General features: G+C 39.2%; 1 protein-coding gene across 2 annotated transcripts in view; it reads left to right on the top strand.

Moving 5' to 3' along the window:
• SPAG16 (sperm associated antigen 16) overlaps positions 1 to 22,258 on the top strand; it is a 510,294-nt gene that overhangs the window by 69,171 nt on the left and 418,865 nt on the right. For both annotated transcript variants that reach the window (XM_042446654.1, XM_042446655.1), the window contains one exon: positions 4,554 to 4,684. In XM_042446654.1, coding sequence (XP_042302588.1) covers positions 4,554 to 4,684 — 131 coding nt within the window. The remainder of the gene's footprint in view (positions 1 to 4,553; positions 4,685 to 22,258) is intronic.

Raw genomic sequence — 22,258 nt, forward strand, 5'->3', positions numbered from 1 at the left:
TGTTACCATATATCCTCCTTCCCCTAGATGTGTCACCTATTCCAGAGTGAAAATTTCTGTATTTAAAGGTATTTGAAATGAGAGTTGGGAGTTTATCACATGGGAGGAATTTATCTTAATTTCAAATGAAAAGAAAGCGGGGCCAGAACACATTCATGTGAATTTTCTAGTTCAATGAATTTACGTGAATTCGAATTGTATTCAAACTGACTTCCTTTTGCCTGAAAATAGCTTGCCATTGCCCGAAATTGCGAGTGATCACCTCTCACACAATAACGTGAAGCCCCATGATTGCGTTTGGACTGACTTCCCATTGCCAGAAATTGTGTGTGGTAGTCTATCACGCAATAATGTTAAACCCCATGATGGCATTCGGATTGCCATTGGATTATACTTCCAATTTCCCTTGTCTGATAAATTCGTTGGTTTGAAGTAGTCAGTCTCTTTTTTGCTCTTGAAAATATGGTAACTCTGCCATTATGTCATACCACAAATGTGTCTACACTTTACAATGTAGATTAAAGTCTAAGTGGCAGCTGTGATCCAGGGTAACCAAGGTTAGAGGTTGTACCCATGTGGAGTATTTTTTTTTTGTGGGGGGGGGGGAAGAATGAATATGAAGGGTTGGGGGGGGGGGGAGCCTAAATATTTGGGCTTAAAAGTTGGAGTATCCTTGAACAGTGTGTATCCAAGAAGATAGTGCTAAAAAGGTTTGAGGGGAGGAAAAGTAAATTTGAACTGACTGATGTACCAGATATCTAGGTTATAGTTTTAGTGTATGAATTAGAAAGCAGGGATGAAAGGAGATGGCAGGGGAAAGATATATCAGTAAGTTTGAAAATTAAAATGGGATGGGCACTAGTTTAGGTCTATGAGCCAGAGATGCACCGGTCATTTTTTGCAATTAGTATTTTGTTTTAAAATAGAAGGTTTTGTGTTTTCCAACAGCTGTAGACATTTATTAGAGTGTGTATTATAAGGAAAGTGTTTCCTTCTTCATATTCTGTATCTAGAATGTTATTGATCTCCGCCTGTTTCTCAATCTCAGTCAAACAGATCAACTGCAATACTAGGTTTAAAAAATAAGCACTTAAATATTAGTATTAATATCTTTGTTATGTATGTTTGAGATATTGAGATCTTTTCCTATTCTTAATTTCCAGGGTTGATGGTAATTTGAAAAGACAATGTATATGCTTTAATCTTTTTAATGAAACCATCAGCAGCCATGTAGTTTGATAATTTTACAAACATCAATTGAATGTGAAATTTTTAAATCATATAATAAAGATAATGAGCATGTTAATAACTTATTTTTTATTTCTTAAAGAACACTGTATGAGGTCACATACTCTCCTGACATTTGTAAATGACAGTCTGTTCTTAATAAAGACTATTTAGCCTTACTAATTAAAGCTGATTATTACATCTTTCCTGCTGACTAATCTGTAGAAAGATTTTGAGACCACACTCGTCAATGAAATCCAAGGACATGTAATACTTAACTGAATATGCAAGCCTTTTTATGTAACACAAATCATGTCTTTCAAGTTATTCTGCTTGCAGTTGTTATGAAACTTGTTGCTAATGGCTCTGTTACCGATCCTATGATATGGGCTTGTTTGATTATCAGTTCGGTTGCATGCGATCTCCGGACTTTCAAGGAATAATTTGCTCGTTCTTTTGTGATTAAGACGTACTTTATACATTGAAGCTACTCTTAAAAGGCAATATTGGAGTACGTTCAATAGTTGCTTATATTAGGAAATAAGTGCCATATACCCATGCATTCCTAGAAATACACATGCTTAGCTCTCATTGTCTGAAATTCACGTGTTCCAAATTTAAGGGTTTATTTGCTCTATAATTTTGTTGTCAAGAATGCTTTGGTAAGGCACTAATGTTTGGTCATGTCCACAAAAAGGACTTAAGTGCATCTCTTTGAATTATAGAATCAAAGAGTTGGAAGAGATCACAAGGGCCATCCAGTCCAACCCCCTGCCATGCAGTTTTCAGTGGATTTTGGATTATATTGGGATTTATTGAATAAATGAGTCAAATGAGTTAGTGTCCTGAAACACTTGCCCAAGAATGGAGTCTTCAGGTTTCTGACTAAAATTTCTTTTGGCCCTATGTAGGTGTTTTATTCACAGTGACAGCCTGCAGTTCCCAAAATATGTCTACATGTTTATGTTATCTTTGTGCCAAACAAGTAATCATCTTTGGGGCTTTTCAGAAAATATTTAAACCAGTAAAATACCATCAAATAAACTAAACCAATCCACTGGATATCTAAAACTAATGCAGAAATCAGTGTGAAAACCAACACATCATAGGATCAGCATTCAAATCCTTCAAGGGATGGAAGAATTAATTCTATCAGCTGAAACAAGCAATTTCCTGTATGTCATGGGAATTTAAAATTGCCTTCTCATATGCTTCAAGTAAGTCAATTTTGTGAGGCCATTCCTTAATTGTGGCATCACCATCCAACAGACGCTCTTTCTGGTAGACACTTACCTCAGTTCATTTGACAATGCAATCTAGTGAATGAAGACAGGTTGGCTGTCTACAGGAAGAAGTAATCATTCCTGTAATCTGGCCCCAATTTATTTAATTCAATGATAAAAAAAATCTGGTCAGATTGTTAAATTTGTTTGAAAAGAACAAAATACAGTGGCTAATAGCCAGGTGCTAGTACCAACAGGATTAGTTCCTTTGGTTTAGCTGCTGAATGGTAGGATAGGTATCTAAATCCCTTTGAGTCAGTGGGTGCCCTCTAGTTGGAATGAGCAGTTGGATTTAGAGAAAAATGTTCTCTGTTTGGAACTTAGCCTGTGCAAAAAATACACGTGGGTTTCTTTTCATTTTTCTTTTCTTTTCTTTTGCACAGAATATGATATTTTCTGCATAGAAAACAGATTTCCTGTGCGGAAAACATTTTGCACAAAAGTGTTGTTTTCTGTGTAGGTTTTTGGGGTTGTTTATTTGTTTTTGGCTCTGAATAGTTTTAAAATCTATGAATAGTCTTAGAAACATAAGCAATATTCGACAGCTTTCTTGACTTTCTTTGCAACCAAGAGAAAAATGATAACGTTACTCATCCTAATATGTGAGAGTAAAATTTAGACAGCTTTATATCTCTACCTTGCCCTGATGAGGAGTCATCTAATGGTGACAGGGAGTGCTCTCAATGTACACAGCAAATTTCAGTGTTTCTGTATAAGCAATGACCTATGGATCCATTGCTATGGGGTAGCGAATCCACTCTTAGTTTTACTACTGCTCCTCCTCCTTCTGCAACTGGTAGAAACTGAATTGGACCTCTACTGGTGCTAAACCTCTAAAGATACAGGGTCCAACACTGGGATGACTCCTGGAGAGCTCTGAGCAGCTGTGGAAGGACAGGTGGTAAAATCAAGAGTAGGTTTGCTGCCCTTCTATTGGCAGCTTTTCTCGTTGCCTCCATGTGCAGCCACACTTTTTTCATAGTTATATCTTGACATGGGAAGTATGGTCAGGACAGGACTTACAGTACATGAAATAAATACCTGCTACTTAGATGGAGTCTTCTTGGGACTAGAGGTGGAGCTCAGAATTTATATGTACTAATATTACTGGAATCCAGTAATTCTGAACAGCTTTAAGACCAGAGTGATATCCAGCAATTGTGTTTTCAGCTGTGCAACCAATAAGTATGTGTAGGACACCAACTGGAAGAACAAAACAGGCTTTTCTAGATTGGCCAGATTTCCCCCCCTCTTTTGCCATTTGCCAGCTATATGTTATATAGGGTACAATCTAAGCAGATTGTACCAGCAGAGGCTACATTATACACCTTTTTTATGCCCTCCCAACCGGTTATTTGGCATAGGTGGCTGCTTCTATTGGAAATGCAGTGCTCTTCAAAATACTCTCCTATTGTAAACTAATGCCTAGTCTTCCTGCAGCACCTATAGCACTGACATTTCCCAAAGACACTGTATGTCTATGGCTGTATCCGCACAACAGAAATAATGCAGGTTGACACTGCTTTAACAGCCATGGCTCCTAGATATGGAATCCTGGGATTTTTAGTTCATTGTGGCATCAGAGCTCTCTGACAGAGAAGGCTCAACATCTTAAAATCACAGATCCCAGAATTCTGTAGCATTTGAACCATGGCAGTTAAGCCAGTGCTAATCTGCATTACTTTTGTAGTTCAGATGCAGTCTATGTTGCAAATGATCCTGGGACACTGTTGTAGTCCTGAAAACCAATGTTGGGATTTTACTAGTGCCCCATGTGAACAGAAATTATCCTCTGGAACACTCTTTGAAATTTTACATTTCAGAGGGAATGTCTTTGAGCTGATTTTATTAAGGAGTCCTGGAAACTTCTGGAGATGACAGAGTATCTTAATACCCATCATTTATACTGAATGGAATATTGAACATTCAGTAGAGGGCAATGTGAAGGTGGGAATGCTTGATAAAATTATGACTATAATATGTTTTATAATGGTTGAAACAACTGAGAATTAATTATGTACTGTATATGTCTTTTCAATCCAGGATTCAGAATTTCCTGAGGATATTCAAGTCAATCCTTACCTTGCCCGTGCACGAGAATGTGTGCGCCCACTGAAATCTGGAGTTTATAGGCTGAGCAATACCTTGAAAGTACATGATCTGGCAGTGAGCTGGTAGGAGACTTTTTAAATGTTTATTTTTTTATTAATTATAAAAATCTACTAATTCTTAGTCACTTAATCATATTGGTGTCATCTTCATGCTTTGCAATACAAATCACAAGCACTAAGGCTCTGTAATATAGGGAGGAGGAAACAATATTTAAGGGAGTGCGTCATTTGAGATCAATCTTTCCTTTCTTTTGTCCTTTAAATAATGAGAAGCTATCCATCCTTCCAGTCAACCCAGTAGAAGATGTGTCCATTTCCCAAGATCTCCTCTGGATCCTTTGCAATGAAAAGGGAATATATTTTGGTTATGGAGTAAGAAAGGAGTTGTATTGGATTTTTTGTTTTTGTTTGACCAAGCTGGTTTTGGGACAGTTTGATGAGTGCAGTATTCCTGTTGCTTTGCCCTTGTCTTTTCTTCTCATTTGCAAATTCTTCCCCAGTGGTGCCAGAATCAGTGAAGGAAGGATTTTTAGCACCTGGAATTAATACTGACTTGGAATTAATAATGACCTGTGTGGAACTAAGTGCCAGTTTTAGAACTCTTTATTCAGTTGTCAGATCCCCATGTTGTTCTTTCATCACACCCAGAGAGGGACAGCAAGATAAATGGCTTCCCTCCATTTTGTTTGTTAAATTATGTATATCGTGCATTTGCAACCACAAGTTGCATAGAGCTGCTTAGAGTCATAATAAACAAACAGATGAATCAGCCAATCAATCCACACTAAGGAGACAAGGAATTTTATCATACTGACAGCTCCAGAAAGAAAACAAACTGAAAACGCCATGAAACTAGGAAAGCACATCAAACAGTATACTATAATAAGTGTCTGATACAGAAATTTCCAGTTGAATATTTTGACTTAATATCTTCCAGTAAATGCATTGCCTGATCTGTGTGCTGCAGCTGAAAAGACCTACTTACATATCTCAAACCTCTGCAGTTCACAGCTGTACAAAACAAGGGAAAAGAATGTGCTGAAAGCACTCACCTGGTTCTGGAGAATAAAAGGAAACATTAAGAAGATTTCTGGCTACTTGAATTAAAGCTGAACTATAGTATATTACAAAAGCTGTGAATCCAGCAGGTGTCTGGTAGAGGTGCACATAACAAATAGTTTCATGATGGGTGCCTATATGATACTATAAGCTAGGCGAGAATACTTTGGGAGGGGGCCAGAAATATGGATTGGCCATTTTATAGGTTCTTTTGTGAATTGTCTGACTAAAATGATGATCTGGTAGAGTGAAAGGCTTATGTGTGTATCTTGACTTCCCATAGGGACAGTGCCTTATAATTCAATCAATAAAGGACAAACTTCAGGTAATTAAATACTAATTTCCTTGCTGCCACCTGAGGCTTTCTCTCATTCTTGGCTGGCATCATACTTCTTGCACTTGCTGCCTTTGTGCACAACAAACTGATTCTTTAGCCAAGATAACTTCAACAAAAGATGAACACAAACTATAATCTCCCATTGACTATGTTTATTCATTCTTGATTTTAATTGATAATTATGTTTATTCATAGCTGAAATTTGTCCATAATAAAGTAAATTCAATTGGCTATTCAGAGTATCAGCTGCTTCCAGCTGGGCAGGAAAAGGAATATATTAGTATTAAGCAAAATTATTAGAGCTAAACATCCAAAAATCTTGTCTCGTGGAGAATATGGCTTGGCTTGTAGTCTAAGGCTAGTCTGCAGCCTGCAAGGTATTTGGTGACAGAAAAAAGTACCTAAATATAGGGGTGAGACAGATGGCCCTGAAGGGGCAAAGCTGGGTTGAGGCCACGGAAACCTCACACTACAGCCCCAGTCTGGCAGTCATAATAAACAAACGAAGCCAAAAAGAAGTGGCAGATAGCTGACTTTTCCCATACTGTTGCAGGTTTATGGTGCTCCTGTGGTGTGCACTGTGTAAATGCCCTGCAATTGGAGTGCTGTGAAGCTGGCCCACATTTGGGTGGGTGTCATGATGCCAGCTTCTAGGTGGCTTCAGAGCATGTGGCATCAAAATGCTGTGCTCTGAATCCACCTGAAGGTAGCACAAAGAGGTGGTCTGTTTCACGCCTTAGTACAGCTTTTTACATGACCAGGCTGAATTCCTTGCCATCAGTGGTCATGGAGGGCTGATTTACAGATTTGCCCTGGCACTTGAGAGTTTACCAATATGGAAATGATGTAATTGAAATATTATCTCAGATTCATGTGTTTTGTATTTTCTACAGAGGACTGACTGCTCATTTTATTTGCTGGTTGTTGTTGTTGTTGTTTGTAACAATTTGGATAAGATATATTTATCATGATTAGTCACAGATAATAACTGAACAATGCACAAAATGTAGCCAAGCTTCCTTTTGTAGTTATTACAACAAAGGAGCTTATCGCACCGACTTTTAATCTGACTGCTCCCCAACAGGATACAGTCGGGTTGCGGGATGCAGTCTGGAAATATTGCAGTGAAAATGCTGCTAATACCGTTGGGCGATTGCATCCCGGCTGAATCCTGGCTCCCAGCCATGTTCAGCCGGCCGATTTGCAAATGTGTTTCCAAATCAGCTAGCTGAGTGCAGTTGAGAGCCTGTAAATCAGCCAGGAAGCAGTCGCCTGTCAGCATCGGCATTATTTTCCATGTGATAATTCCCGACTGTATCCTGCAACCTGACTGTGTCCTGTTGGGGAGCAGTCGGGTTAAAAGTCGGTGCGATGAGTTCCAAAGTTACAGGTGCTAGGTAAAGTCAATTTGCTTTGAGGTTATTCTATACTTTTTGTTATGTCTATTTTATTATATCTATTTTGTTTGAAAGGAAGTGATATGGGTGCACCGATTCAGTTTTAGTTTACTTTTATTCAGTTTGAATTCTATACCTTCACTATTTTTTGGTCTGGGATTTGGAACAACATTGCTGCAGTTTCTTGTTAAACCAAAAACAAAACACAGACTACACATGTTGAGTAAAACATCATGTCTGAAGGTCTTTCTAATCATAGAGGTGATTCATTAGGTACTCTGGTCCAAAGGTGTAGCTAACAAAGCTCAAGCATGCTCTTCTTTTTTATGTAGTAGAAAAGGATAATGCATAGGTTTTCCACTACAAGCTGTCTTCCTAGCTGTGGCCTCCCCTCCAAGGTTACTTGTTAAAGGATAATCAGAGATTTCCTTATAATAACTATAAATGTCTGTTGTTCTGTGTATAACTGCAAGGCCCTGTATTTTAATCAATTATCATTAAAAACATATGTGTCGGCCTAAGTTCAGTCTTGCTTTGGTCCTGTAGTGCCAGTCTCCTTTCCTGAACCTGAGGACAATAGGGTTTCCCGTTCCTCTGGAACAGGTTTATCAGATGAATGAGCAAGGGGAGAATACAGAGAGAGATCAGATCATGCTCTGTCCTGATTTGCCTGATGGAAGCTGTTCTGTCAGCAATAGCACTAGAGTCTCCGCTTTTTGATTTAATCCATTGATTAAGTCTAATAAGATTTAAGTTCCAAGGATTTTGTCTACACCTAAAGATTTCATTTTGTCATGCACATGTGTATTTTCATGTTTAATATCCTTAAATGGTACTGAATGTTAGGCAATATCATTGTATGGCTGTTTTTTGGTCCTTGAGAAGTCATTTTTTACCCAGATGTTTTAGATTGGGAGGTCTTAGGGCTTGGGGATGCTCTGAGGAGTTTGCGGTTTGGTGGGTTGCAAAAGGAAGGGGGGGGGTGAGATGTAGGTTGGCCATTTCCCCCACCCCTAGTGTTCAGGCATATCCAAAGTGCAAACCTGATTTTCAGGAAACATGCAGTTCTGTCCAGAATAGATTGAACAGCAGCTCTTTGACTAGGAGAGCAAATAGTGGAGCCATTTTGTCAGGATTCATCTTCAGTTTATTGATCCTCATTAAAAACATTATAGGATCCAGGCATTGGTTTGACACTTTTCCAACCTCATCCAATTCTGTTGATGATATGGAACAATATGGAACTATTGCTGAGTGTCCATATTTCTGGATAGCAGCTCCTGTTGGCTTCATATAGATATTAAAAGGCACAAGGCCTAAAATGGAGTGTAGCAGATGTGAAATCAAACAGCTTTTCATGTTATCTCCTATATGTCTGTGTGGGAAGGAGTGGAATCACTTTACTATTGTGTACTTTACAGCCATCCTGTTTAACTGTTGTACCATGGTCCAAGATACCAAGCACCATTGAGTATTATCATTAGAATGCAACAACATCCAAAATCCACAAAACAGCAATACCTTTATTGGGACAACCACAAATACAGTACACAATAGTCATCATGCAAGCTTTTGAAGCTCTACTGGCTTCTTCCTCAGGCAAAGTTGTTAAACACCATACAGGAGAAGAAAAAAAATGATAATAGACTCATAGACCTACATTTTGTCAAGATCTTATTTATGTTGTTAACAGTTAAGATTGTCTGGAGGTATGTCAGTACAGGCAGAGGCCACTCTCTTCCTTGGCGATGTGGGCACTGGGAGACAAAGAATTGTAAAATCCAGAAAATGCAATTTCAACTTCATTAGCAACAGAAAAAAATAACTTCCTTTGAGAGATATTATTATTAGGTTAATAATAAAGTCTCTCCAGAATAGAGTAGACATGATTGGGTAAAAGACTGACACTTTTCTGGAGAGTCAGCCACATCTGTTAGTTTTAAAAACAATTAATGTTGCTATTCTAAAATTAAATTATTTGTCATCCTAGAAATGAAATCTTATGTCACAAATTTAAAAAGTCTCCTCTTTTTTTCCTTAAAAAAATAATGGAATAATTGTTGTCCTCTTTGGAATAGTGCATCTACTGTCCATAGTCTGCCTGGCACTCGCCCCCTACTCCACAAAGTTCCTTCATTTTAACTGTGTTGCTTCTCACATACCACCTTTGAAACCTAAGGAGTTATAGTATCAGAAAGCAAATGCTGTATCTTGATAGTTTATACACTTTTGCAGTAAGGAAAATATAAATGCAGACATAACAAAATAAGTATCTGAGTGAGACTCCTGTTCAAAATGCTTAAAATGAAATGTCAGAGTTTTCCATGTGACATTTTTATTCTGCCTTCTTTATTTACCATATTCTTGAATACACCATTATATTCTTCTTTTCCTTATACAATCTTTTGAAAGATGCATAGTTCCATCTTCTGAAAATGGTGTTGATTATCAGCATTCATTCAGGGTGAGTGAACTGTCAATTACCAATGGACATTAGAATAATAGATAGGCCCTTTCGCCATGCCATTAGGCAGTTTATGATGGTTGAGGAAGGAGCAATGAGCTACATGGCATTTGTAATACTAAAATAACATTGAACTGGGGGGGGGGGAGGTCCTAATAGCATTTTTCAAGGTTATTCTTTTTAAGATCTCTATATGAAATCATTTTATATTATAAGACATATTTTACAAGAAGAGGGATCATTGATTTCTAGATTCCTTTCACATGTTATGGCATATAGGGTATCTTACACTCTTCATTGTAGTTCTCCCTAAGCCCATAATAAAATACACAACAGTATTCCAGAATGATTGTATTGAGTGCTTACTACATTTACACTAAAAAGGAAGAAATAATGAGACTTAGACAGAAAGCCCTCAGGCATAGCAAACTTTTATATCAAGGTGTGTTTCGTGATATGCTGCTTTTCCATAGCTTTGTATACAGTGGGCCCTTCTCTTACGCGGGGGATCCGTTCTGGACCCCCTTGAGTAAGGGAAATACCGTGTATGCTCGAGCCCCATTGAAAACAATGGAGCTTGTGCACATGGCATGTGTGCCACTGCCTCTTGTGGCACACAGCTTCAACGTAAGCTGAAAGCTGCATATGGCGCGTCCACCTATGATGTGGGTGCACTATATTACCATGTCGGTAGTGCATGCACAGGAAAACCAACAAGGTATCATGAGGCATCTTAAAGGTTAACAAATCTTATAGGTAGCCTACTCCATCAGATTTGAATAGGCAGATATTTATATGCAAGTTTGTGGGATTAAGAAGGTAAAAATGCTGAGCATTATTGTTATAATCAGGCATTGGGAGGCAAAAAGGACATCCTGACATAGAATAGGCAAATATGCACATATACGGTGACTGAAAAATCTTTGTTAACATTCAAGTGTAAGAGAGAGAGTATACACACGAGAGAGAGAGTATAATCTGTAGATTAAGTATGTATGGTAATTGAAAGACCCAAAATGACAAGAAAAGCTTTTTTGGTGGCAGCAGGGCGGAGGGGATAGGCGGTGAAAAGTGTTTCAATAGTGGTCATTTCCCAAGAAGTCTTCATTTGTGAAATTATAGTGTAATGTCTAGTGGTGTAATCTGTAAAGCTATCTGGATCATTTCTCACCACCAGCTGTGATGTATTTATATCCTATGTTAATGGCCTGATGATGTTTATGACATTTATTCCAATTTTAGCTTTTGAATCTTAGGGATATTAGGAGGGAAAATACTGATGAGCCTATATAGAAATATGAGTATGAGACAAATGGCAGCATTTATTCCCCTTTCTTGTTGTCTTGCTTATACAGTGGTACCCCGGGATACGAATGCACCGCCTTACGAAATTTCCGGGTTACGAAAAAAATCCATTGAAAAAAACTGTTCCGGGTTACGAAGGTTATTTCGGGTTACGAAAAACATTTTGGTGCTTTTCGGCGCTTTTTCGCACGAAATCGCGGCTTTCGCTATTAGCGCCTATGGCTTTTTCGGCTTACGAAGATTTTCGGGTTACGAACGCGGCGGCGGAACGAATTAAATTCGTAACTGTTGTCTTGCCTATATTACTTTGTGAAGTCTTCCTATCTACTTACAATGTACAAATTGAACAGTCCATTTCAAATACCAATGCAGGTCATTATCACGTACTGAGCTTCATTGACCAGATACAGGGAAATGATAAGCAGAGTGACAACCAGAGAAATACAGAAAATTGGTATTAATTTTGTTTCTGGGTGCTACTTCTTAAAGTAGATCATGGACATCTTATTTTTAATGAAGTTTTGAATACCCACTATTACTGATATGCTTTTGAACCTTCCACTTTTTTTCATAAATAATATCAAACCCTTGCTAGCAGTGATTTGCTGTGGTATTGCACTAGTATTTTTATGATATGCTAACAATACTGGGCATCCATTCATTTGATTTTCAGAGTTCAGGGATGAATGCCAGCACTTATGTGCCAAAATGGCACCAACTGCACAAAAGAGGGAAGTAACAAGAGGCTTGTGAAATTGCCTCACCACTCCACACAGTGAGGAACTGGGCACACTTAGCCAGAAATCATTGGAGAACATTTCAGTCAATGGGACAAGAAAACGGTGTGGAAGTGGGCAGTGGAGGGTGCTACTGAAGAGGTGTTCATGGCCACGAAGGCTTTAAAATTGTATTGTTTACCAGTGGGAAGGAGTGGTTAGCTGAGGGCAAGTCAAATGGGATCGGGAAAAGAAGGAAAGGTGGGCAGTTATATCCGTATAGTTTTTTTTAGTAGTGTAGTTTGTGCAGTTTCTATTTTTGTCTTTTTTCTTCTAAGACCCAAAACAGATGGGCCAAAAGAAGTGGCTTCCAGCAGCTTCAGGCATGTGACATGCGAACAATGCATGCACCCAATATGGCCAAAAGCTGCTCTGAGGTTTCTGGCAAAAGAACTGCCAAAAAAACGCTCCTTGGCGGCAGCCTGTTTGGGAACATGGGGATGACCCGCTTTCAGAGAAGTCTATCTGCTCATCGTGGTCTCCAACCAATCGCAAGACAGTCATGGCTGGAACAGCCAGTGGTGGCTCCAACCTCTGATCTGTTTCACTTCTATGAGAAATAAAGAAAAGAAGATGTACAAAGAGACACATGAACAGGCAGAGAGAATTATTCCTGGTTTCCATTTCTACGTGGCACTGAAAAGTTGTCAAGATTATTATGGATAGTCCCAGTAACAGGAATCAGAAGTATCCCATCCCTAATAATCGTGGGTTAAGCCCAAGATTTTAATGTAGCTAATAGTTGGCACTGAGGAAACACAGAGGTACCAACTAGGGATTCAATTCAACATGTTGGTTCCATTGATAATACAATGCGCCCTTGCTTTACGTGGGGGATCCATTCTGGACCCCCCGTGTAAAACAAAAAATGTGTATGCTCGAGCCCCATTACAAGTAATGGAGCTTGTGCTCACGGTGATGCATGGTGCCCATGGCGTGTGCACCATTGTTTCTTCAGGCACCCGGCGGTAGAAGAAGTGGCACTGCTTTCAGGGTATGTTGAAAGCAGCATATGCTTTGCCCCCGTATGACGTGGGCGCACTGTATGACTTTGGAAAATCATAGGCACTGTCGCTAGTGCCACTCCCAGGGGTAAAGTCACAGAAGTAGTTAATCAAAACATCTCTCTTGCTCTTGAAGCAGGGTGTCTATCTTATTACCATACATTTAGTACACAGAATCACTGAGGTTTCAAGTAGTACAGTGCACCCTTGATTTATGCGGGGGATCTGTTCTGGCTCCCCTGTATAAAACAAAAAACACATATGTTCAAGCCCCATTACAAGTAATGGGTCTCATGCTTACGGCGGCATGTGGCACCAGTGGCATGCGTGTGCCATTGTTTTTTCCTATGCATGGCGCTGGAAGAAACAACACTGCTTTCAGCATATGCTGAAAGCAGCGTATAATGCGCCCACATATGTATTTCTCCTGGAGGACACTGGAAAAACCTAACCTAATTCTACTGAAGTTTCTCTCTAACCCCTTTTCCCTCTGACTAGAAACCAGCACTGGGCTCTCAACTGTCAAGAATATCCTGCAGTGAACTTCAAAGAAGCCCTCTTAGTCTCTTGCAGCATAAAGAAGATAGGAGATGAAGTGAGGAATGCAGCAGCATCTTTAAGATGAATTTGTTTTTATTTTAGTATGAGCTTTTGAGGATATAAACCTACTTCTTCTGATACAGTTGTTACTATCCTTACATCACCTGTAATCAACCTTTGATAACAACATTCATATTAAAAGGCATGCCTAATCATGTAGCTCCAAAAAGGAACCCCAATGCGAGGAAACAGTCTACCCATGCATATATCAAAGACTTAGCGAGGAAGCCCTAAGGGCAGGTAGGCAGAAAGGTGCATCCTTTGACATTTACATCGATTCTTTTATTATTGGGTGCTCTGTGATGGAGAAAATGCATTTGTCATTTGTCAAAAAGTTGAAAATCAGAGGCCATTGCCATCTGGAGGTGTCACTTCTTTGTTCAGGATGCTTGCATTTATTGTCCAGCTATTTCCATCCTCTGACCCTTCCTCCTCTTAAACAATCCATTCAAAAATACCTGAATATCTGCCTCAGGTTATGTTTTACACCATATAAATGACTGTTTGAGCCATTCTATTCAGTCTAAGTTGAAACCAGGCAGACACTCTGTCAGATTTCATCTAGACTCCTTAGTATCGCTGGCCATCCCACTTCCACTAGCTATCTGTGTCCAATTCCCTCTGTAACCTCCCCTCATTGAAGAGCTTGGCCTCTGAATTTGGTATGTATTGCTTACATCACGATCCTGGCTTTTACATCATTAGTGCTTGGTTGCACATATGAATGTATGCTTCTGAGTGATAGTTTATAAATAAAACTAACTTATTTTGATTTGCTTCTGGAGTCCTGTGTTGGGAACCATTAAACATAGGCTAAGATATCTGCTATCATTACCATAGCCTTCTTGCTGCTCCCAGTTGAGATAAACTAATTTCCCCATTGAATGCAATAAGTGAGTGCCCTCTTGGGACCCCATGCAATTTAGGTAGCACAGTACAAAGTGACTTATATCTATGAAAGCTCTTGCTAAAACAAAAACCACTTGATCTCAAATGTCCTCCTTCCCCCCTCCTCTTTTTTTATGCTGCAGTGAACCTGAGCTCCACTAGAATATTTGTGTCTTAATATTTGCTTATACAGTGGTGCCTCGGGTTACGAAATTAATTCGTTCCGCCATTCCTTTCGTAACCCGAAAATTTCGTAACCTGAAATACTCCATTAGCACTGGAAAGCCTATAGCAGCATTTGAATTTCGCGCCGAAATGAATTTCGTAACCCGAAAAATATTTCGTAACCCGAAACAGTTTTTGCCAGTCCGACTTGTTCGTATCCCGGAAATTTCGTAACGCGATCATTTCGTATCCCGAGGCACCACTGTACTTCATTTGTAGAGGATAGTGTGCTTTAGCTAAAAGATAAGGAGGTGAGTGTGCTTGGTGAGAAATCCATTTCCCATTCGAACAGTGTACTCTCTGAATTTTCTCAGTATAAAAACAGGATTTTTACCATGAGAGCCATCCCAAAGAGCAAAATCCATGGATGTTAGCACTCTTCTTCCTCTTCTAGAGCCATCCACAAATAATTTCAATGCAGTTTTACTCATTACCACCAACGACAAGTTTTCAAAATTCGTTTTAGTTTGGCGCATCAGAATAATCCCCCCCTCCCTGTTTTCCCCACGGTTATTCCCCATTGCTGATTCTAATTCTAAGGTTTCATAGGACAGTAACAAATGATTGAAATAATGAATTAACAGCACTGTGTTATAACTCAACAGAAAACTGATGATATATTTACTGGGTCACTTGAAATATTATTTGAAATGTTATGCACATGTTTCACTTCTCTGTAATGTGCATAGGGTTAATTGTAGACTACCAGTAAGCAGTGATTAGAACTATCACAGAGTAATTATAGGTTACCAGACGTCTAATAAATGGATAGAGATGTTGCTGCTGAAGATGCTGAATATTAAAAGGAGATAGAGATGCCCTGTTAGATACGCTCCTTATATTGTTGGACTTAACTATGGCCACAATTTGGTCAGTGGTTCAGATGGAATTCTAAAGACACAAACAAACAGGCTTGGGTTTTTTTTGGGTTGGGTGGGTTGAGGGGGGAACTTCCTCTCCTATTTCAATTCCTCCGCAGCTCTGACTGCATTACTTACGCTGTTTGGTGAACGAGGCACATTTGCAGTCACTGAGACTTTGATTTATAATCTGTACCTGAGTCTTTGGGGATTTTGGAGTTGAATCAGGTCATGCAAACTTAAATTATTTATCTATTGTTTTGGATCTCCTTAAAACCTTGGTTGCTAAGGTTTTGTTACAAAGATAAATAAAAGTTTTATTCAAGAAATAGCATATTTTCAGTAAAGAAGCTGTCATATGATTTGCACTTTTCACTTCAGCAAAACAGTAAGATGGAAATATATCCTCCACCAAATACCCTTTTCACAGATCAGAAGGATCTACAAATCTTCAAGAAGCTGTGATGCTAGCAGCATGGTAGGAATGTATAATTGCATTTTGAATTCACAGGATCATTCTTTGCAACTCTATGAATATATCAGTAGATTTTCATCTTAGAAGACAGCCGAAACATGTATATATTTGCCTGGAGTGACTTAATAATATGGGATTGTATTGTTACGTCTTGCAATCAAAAACTAAACAGCACTTTTTTTTTTAGTAACTCCCTGGACAACAGAGTAATGTGTGCTTTTTAAAGACAAAAAAGGAAATTTCTTTCTCTTCTGATCGTTTTATCAAGATTTCTATCCAAATGGAATGTTAGGAGTTTAACGGAGTTTCTTCTATATTTTACTTTAATGGTCTACTTTTCTGTGTACTTCCTATTGAAGATTAATGTTGAACTACTAGAAAAGGCAATGTTTCTGTTTTACTTCAGATCATATAAGTTACTGGATTCAAAATAAGATTTTCCCAGAAACTCTGGGAGCTCGCACCCCTGTTGCTTATCATTAATAGTGTACGTATATGCTTTTTCTGGTAGTCATTTTGAAAACATTTATGTAAACCACCTTAGAGCTAGAATCTAAAGGTGTATGGGCATGATATTTTGCTGAAATGTTTCTTTCTTGTGTGAAACGAACATTGGCAAGATTTTACCATAAGAATTTAAGTTGTGAGAAGAGCCCTGGTGGATCAGCTTGGAGGCTGATTTAGTCCACATCTGAACAACTTGGCAGTAAGTAGGGTTCAAAATTAAAATAGGCTAAACTCCTTTTGGCTGCAGATAAGTTTTTAGTGGCTCACTTTCCAAGTAAAGGTATAATTAAAGCTTAAACTGTTTTGCAAATAAATCATATTATAAAAAAGGGAAATTTCAATTACCACATATACTCAACTATAAGTCAACCTCATGTATAAATCAAAGGCAGGTTCTGGGTCCAAAATTATGGATTTTGCTATGACCTGTGGATAAGTTGAGGGTAAAACTTAGGGACATGTAATAAAGGATCTAAAGAATGAAGCAAAGGAACTTACAAAATCCCAGCAGACATAACTGTTTGTGCTCACACTAAAGGCTGGATGGATAAGCGAAGAAAGGGAGGTCAATGCTTCCAGGATAGACAACACTCTTGCCTTTCACCAGGGGATAGCTCCTGTTTTTAAAAGAGTGAAAGTACAATACTTAGATTGATAAGTCAACTAAGTTTTTTTTGGGTCAGTTTTTTGACATAAATTTCTAGACTTATACATGAATATATACAGTAATATCAATTAATTACACTTATTACTTAAGACTGTGATTTCATGAATATACAGTGGTACCTTGGGATACGAATGCGCCGCCTTACGAAATTTCCGGGTTACGAAAAAGTTCCATTGGAAAAAACTGTTCCGGGATACGAAGGTTTTTTCGGGTTACGAAATTTTTTTCGGCGCGAAATTCAAACGCGACCGCTAGCCGCGCTTTGGAAAAGCCTTTTTCGGCTTGCGAAATGCATCGGGTTACGAACGCCGCGGCGGAACGAATTAATTTCGTAACCCGAGGCACCACTGTATCATGAAATCACATTAATGTTAAAACATTACTTTGCTAAGAGGTACAAGTTTTAATTCATTTCTCATGTTTTCTTACTGTTTACATTTAGTTAATGGGCTGGGGAGTATTCCACTTCTAATCAGTTTATTGTACTCCAGAATCATGTTTGAAATTGACGTTTTCAAAATATCTTCCAAGGGTTCGTTGGATAGAGTTGATAATTGCTTGTTTTTATTCAAGTTCATAATGGAGAAGGTTTGTTCACATGTGTAGGTACTTTCATGCTGAAAGCTTGTAAAGCCGCATCTTGCAGATTTTTAAACTTTCCCTTATCCAAACTCTTATAGAAGTATTGAATGAGGTTTCTCTGTGTTTATTTTGATAAATTGTTGAGCACTGAAGTTCAGTAACCTCTAGCTGTAAATGCATGGGGAGTTCCTGTAGATCTACAGAGAAAGGATCTTCAATTAACTTGAGTTTTATGTCATCTTTGGATAGGGTCAGTCTTTTGTCATACTCCTGGATCAAAAGTTCAATGTTGTTTGAATATTTCCCCCCCTATCTTGGCATGCTTACACAGTGGAATATGTTTCATACACATAGTAAAGTGGCACGCTTTCTCCTGTTGGCAGTTTACGTTTGAACAGCTTCAGTTTCATTTTGAAAGCTTTTACTGCAGCAATAATTTGGAAAAAAAATAAGTTGACTTTTCCCTTGAAGCTGAAAATTCAATTCATTTAGTTGGCCAGTGATGTCACATAAAAATACAGGTCATTATTCCAAACTTCATTGTGCAACAACTCTGGAAATTTTTTCCAGTCATTCTCTAAGAATTGAATGATTCCCCCCCCCCCCCCGGGAGCAACAAAATGTTGCGATACTCTTCCATGGCTCAACCGACAAACTTCTGTGTGATAGAGTACATCAATGCAGGTGATACCATCCTCTTCAAGAAATGCTCAAAATGACCTTGAATGAATATATTTTACAACTGAAAGTACCACTGAATTACATGGTTGAAATTCAAAACTTTTTCTTTCATAACACTTGCTGATGCAATGATACTTAGTTATTATTATTATTATTGCCAGAAAACCCTTCAACAAACATCACTGCACTAAGGTTTTTTGTGCACATAGATGGAGTGCCATCAGTTCAAATGGCCACTAGTTTTTTGTGGGTTTTTCAGGCTATGACCACTAGGTTTTCAAAGGTTATGCTTAACCTTTTAGTTACACACTTGTTCACTTTGCAATTTCCTTTCCAGTAATTTGACCTCATATGGAGTACAAACCAAACAGTTTGTGGTTACTTCAGAGTTGTCATCACCTCGCATGAAAATTAGAAGTTGAGCAGTTTCTGTCAAATTGGTGCTCTCATCCATTGCTAACGAATAACAGCTGAATTCATTTGCCTTCTGATTTAACTGATAGTTATAAGATTATTGGCTATATCAGGGGCTCTTCGCTGCACAGTCATATGGGCCAAGCTTATATTCTCAAAACCCCTTTTTTAATCAGTATATCAGCCAGAAACTGCAACCAGCAAACACTTCTTTATGAATCGCCACCAATAAAAGACTTCCCAGCTTCAGCAATTTCTTTAGACATCAGAAAACTAACCTTAGTAGCTGCCTCATTTTGTTAGTTTACTTTCCTGAAAAGCTGTTGTTTCCCACTGAGATTTTCCAACAGTTTGGAATTTTGCTTTTCATTGTTCTACAATTTGCTTAAATTAGGATGTTTTGATAATGGCAATGAAGATTGTATTCCTTTGGAACGGCCTGACAGGCTTGTTCCATGCTGGCGAAAAAAATGCCTAGTCAAATTAAATGCTTCCAAACCATGCAGACAACTTTATTAGCTACAACAGGTGCGCTTTACTCAACTTTAACAATGTCCCCTTGGTAGGCTCACTTCTCCAGAGTCTTTGGGGTTTGCAGCCCTTATGCTAGCCTTTTCTGTCCTGGGCTCCTCCTGGTACCTTCTCGGGCATCCGCTGCATTTTCTTGGAGGCCTCCCAACATTGTCTTCTCCAACAAGGCTGGTCCATGCCCCTGACACCAACAGATCCCCCAAATATCCCACCACTCACCCTATTGGTGGGGAAGGCCTGGGGGTATCCCTGGAAGTTGGCTTCCAACTAGTTGGGGAAACTCCCTGAGAGATCCTTAAGTCCTTGCATTCCTTCCTTTCTCCCGGCCCAGGCTTGCACTGCAAGGGCATCTTCTTCCCTGTTGTAAAGTCGCTACCCAGCCTTTGTGCCCCTCACAGGGACCTTCCCAGCTCTCCCTATCCAAGTTCACCTCACCAGACCCTTCTGTGCCCTCTTACTCTCTTTTATGTCTTCTTTCCTCTTACCACACGCCTTAGTCTCCCTTCTCCTACTTTCCCCCTACCCCGCCCTCTACAATCAGTTCTTCATCCTTCTGAGCTTAAGGATAGGTCTCTGATTCCTCTGGCAGATTGTAGATCAGCTCTCTATCCTGGGATGATACTGCCTCCTGCCTCCCATCTCTTTACACAGGTGAGGGACGGTTGGTCACAGGAGCCAATTAGTTCCTTCTTAGAGCGCATTGTAGGGCATTCATGTAACAACCTGTCATCATACTTTGTCTCACAGCAACTGGCACTTAGTTTAATAATAATAATAAAAACTATTTCTCATCTGCCTTTCCCCATAGATCTAGGTGGTGAACAACAACAATTAACATCGATTTAAAAGGACATGCATACAAGCTGCCCAGACATCACCTTGCCATTTACATAGGGGGCTGCTTCCAGACACTCCAGCGGCATGGTATTTACATGCTGCATGCTGCCAGAGCACCTTAAAGCCAGCTCTGGCCATGGCAGGTTGGAAAAGCTGGCTTTTTGCTGGCCAAAAAAGGAGTTGCTCTTTGCCTCTCCTTTTTTGGCTGGCAAAAAGACAGGTTGGGGTCACAGCCCTAATCTGGCTTCAGAGGGGGCAGCTTGAAGGGGTCATCTGTTTAGGGTGATATGTTTCACCCCTTAGTCAAACAAAACAATACAAACAGTTTCATTTATATACTGCTTCATACTGAACTAACACTGTCTAAGCGGTTTACAACTGTAAGCTAATTCCCCCCACAAGCTGGGTACTCATTTTAGCGACCTCAGAAGGATGCAAGCCTGAGTCGAGCTTGAGCCCTTTAGCTGGTATTGAACTCGCAATCTTACAGATTTGAGTGAGTGGCTGCAGTATAGGCATTTAACCACTGTGCCACCAAGGCTCTTTAAAACTGTCCAAACTAATTGTCATCACTCCATCCTAGAATCATAGACTCATAGAGTTGGAAGAGACCATCCAGTCCAACCCCCTGCCATGCAGGAACTCTCAAAGCATCCCTGACAGATGGCCATCCAGCCTCTGTTTAAAGTCCTCCAAGGAGGGAGACTCCACTCCACTCTAAAGGAGTGTGTCCCACTGTTGAAAGCCCTTACTGTCAGGAAGTTCTTCCTAATGTTGAGGTGGAATTTCATTTCCTGCAGTTTGCATCCATTGTTCCGGGTCCTAGTCTCTGGAGCAGCAGAAAACAAGCTTGCTCTCTCCTCAATATGACATTCCTTCAAATATTTAAACAGTGCTATCGTATCGCCTCTTAACCTTCTCTTCTCCAGACTAAACATCCTCAGCTCCCTAAGGCGTTCCTCACAGGGCATGGTTTCCAGACCCTTCACCATTTTAGCCACCCTCCTTTGGACACGCTTCAGTTTCTCAATATCCTTTTTGAATTGTGGTGCCCAGAACTGGACACAGTATTCCAGGTGGAGCCTGACCAGAGCAGAATACAGTGGCACTATTACTTCCCTTGATCTAGACACTATACTTCTATTGATGCAGCCTAAAATAGCATTGGCCTTTTTAGCTGCTGTATTGTCCTGTTGCAATGTATTCTGTAGCAATGAATTCCATGTAGGTTCTGCCTTTAAATCTACTGCCAGATAATTTCATTGGATGATCTTGGAAAAGGAAATATCTTCCCCTTCACATAATGCATACATTTTATAAACCTCTATAATATATTTTGTTTTTTGTTTTTTGCTGTAAGGCAAAAAATTAATCATCTTAGTATTGCCAAATTGAGCTCCCTTTTCTGAACTTCTTACTCTATTTGTAATTAAAAATCATATATATTAGCAAGGAGATGAAATTGATTACTTTTAACACTTGCTTCTTTAATGATGCTGTCCTTAACTGCTCAAATTTGCTTGTAGCCAGCAGTTGTAGCCAATGGGAAATAATATGGGGCTGGTCCCTGGCACACTGGAAAGTCTGAGAAGCTCTGTTGTAAAATACTGTCTTTTAGGGGTTATGTGTGTTGCATGTATATAACACTTCATGCCAGCTTGGGACTCACTGTTGGGAGGCTTGTTGTGAAGACTGTGGTGTTTCATGGCTTATTACTCAGGTTGAAATAACATAGAAGTGAAACTTAAAACTTCGTACCCTGGCTTAAAAATAATGACAATTTTATATATTAACAATTTCTGATACTTTGTTTTATTTTTTTTATTTGCTTCATCTATATGCCACCTTTCTCCCAGAGGAGGACCCAAGGTGATTTCCAGAAATAACCAATTAAAAAAGTTTACAATGAGTACCAATAGGCACAAGAGACTAACAAATGTATTACTCTGTTTTAGTTTCCAAGCAAGGCAGAGTTCATTAATACATGTGATGAGTAATGTTCTGCCACCATAGATACCACTGTGCCTG

The sequence above is a fragment of the Sceloporus undulatus genome, chromosome 1 (genome assembly GCF_019175285.1).
Source record: "Sceloporus undulatus isolate JIND9_A2432 ecotype Alabama chromosome 1, SceUnd_v1.1, whole genome shotgun sequence".
NCBI classification, from domain to species: domain Eukaryota; kingdom Metazoa; phylum Chordata; class Lepidosauria; order Squamata; family Phrynosomatidae; genus Sceloporus; species Sceloporus undulatus.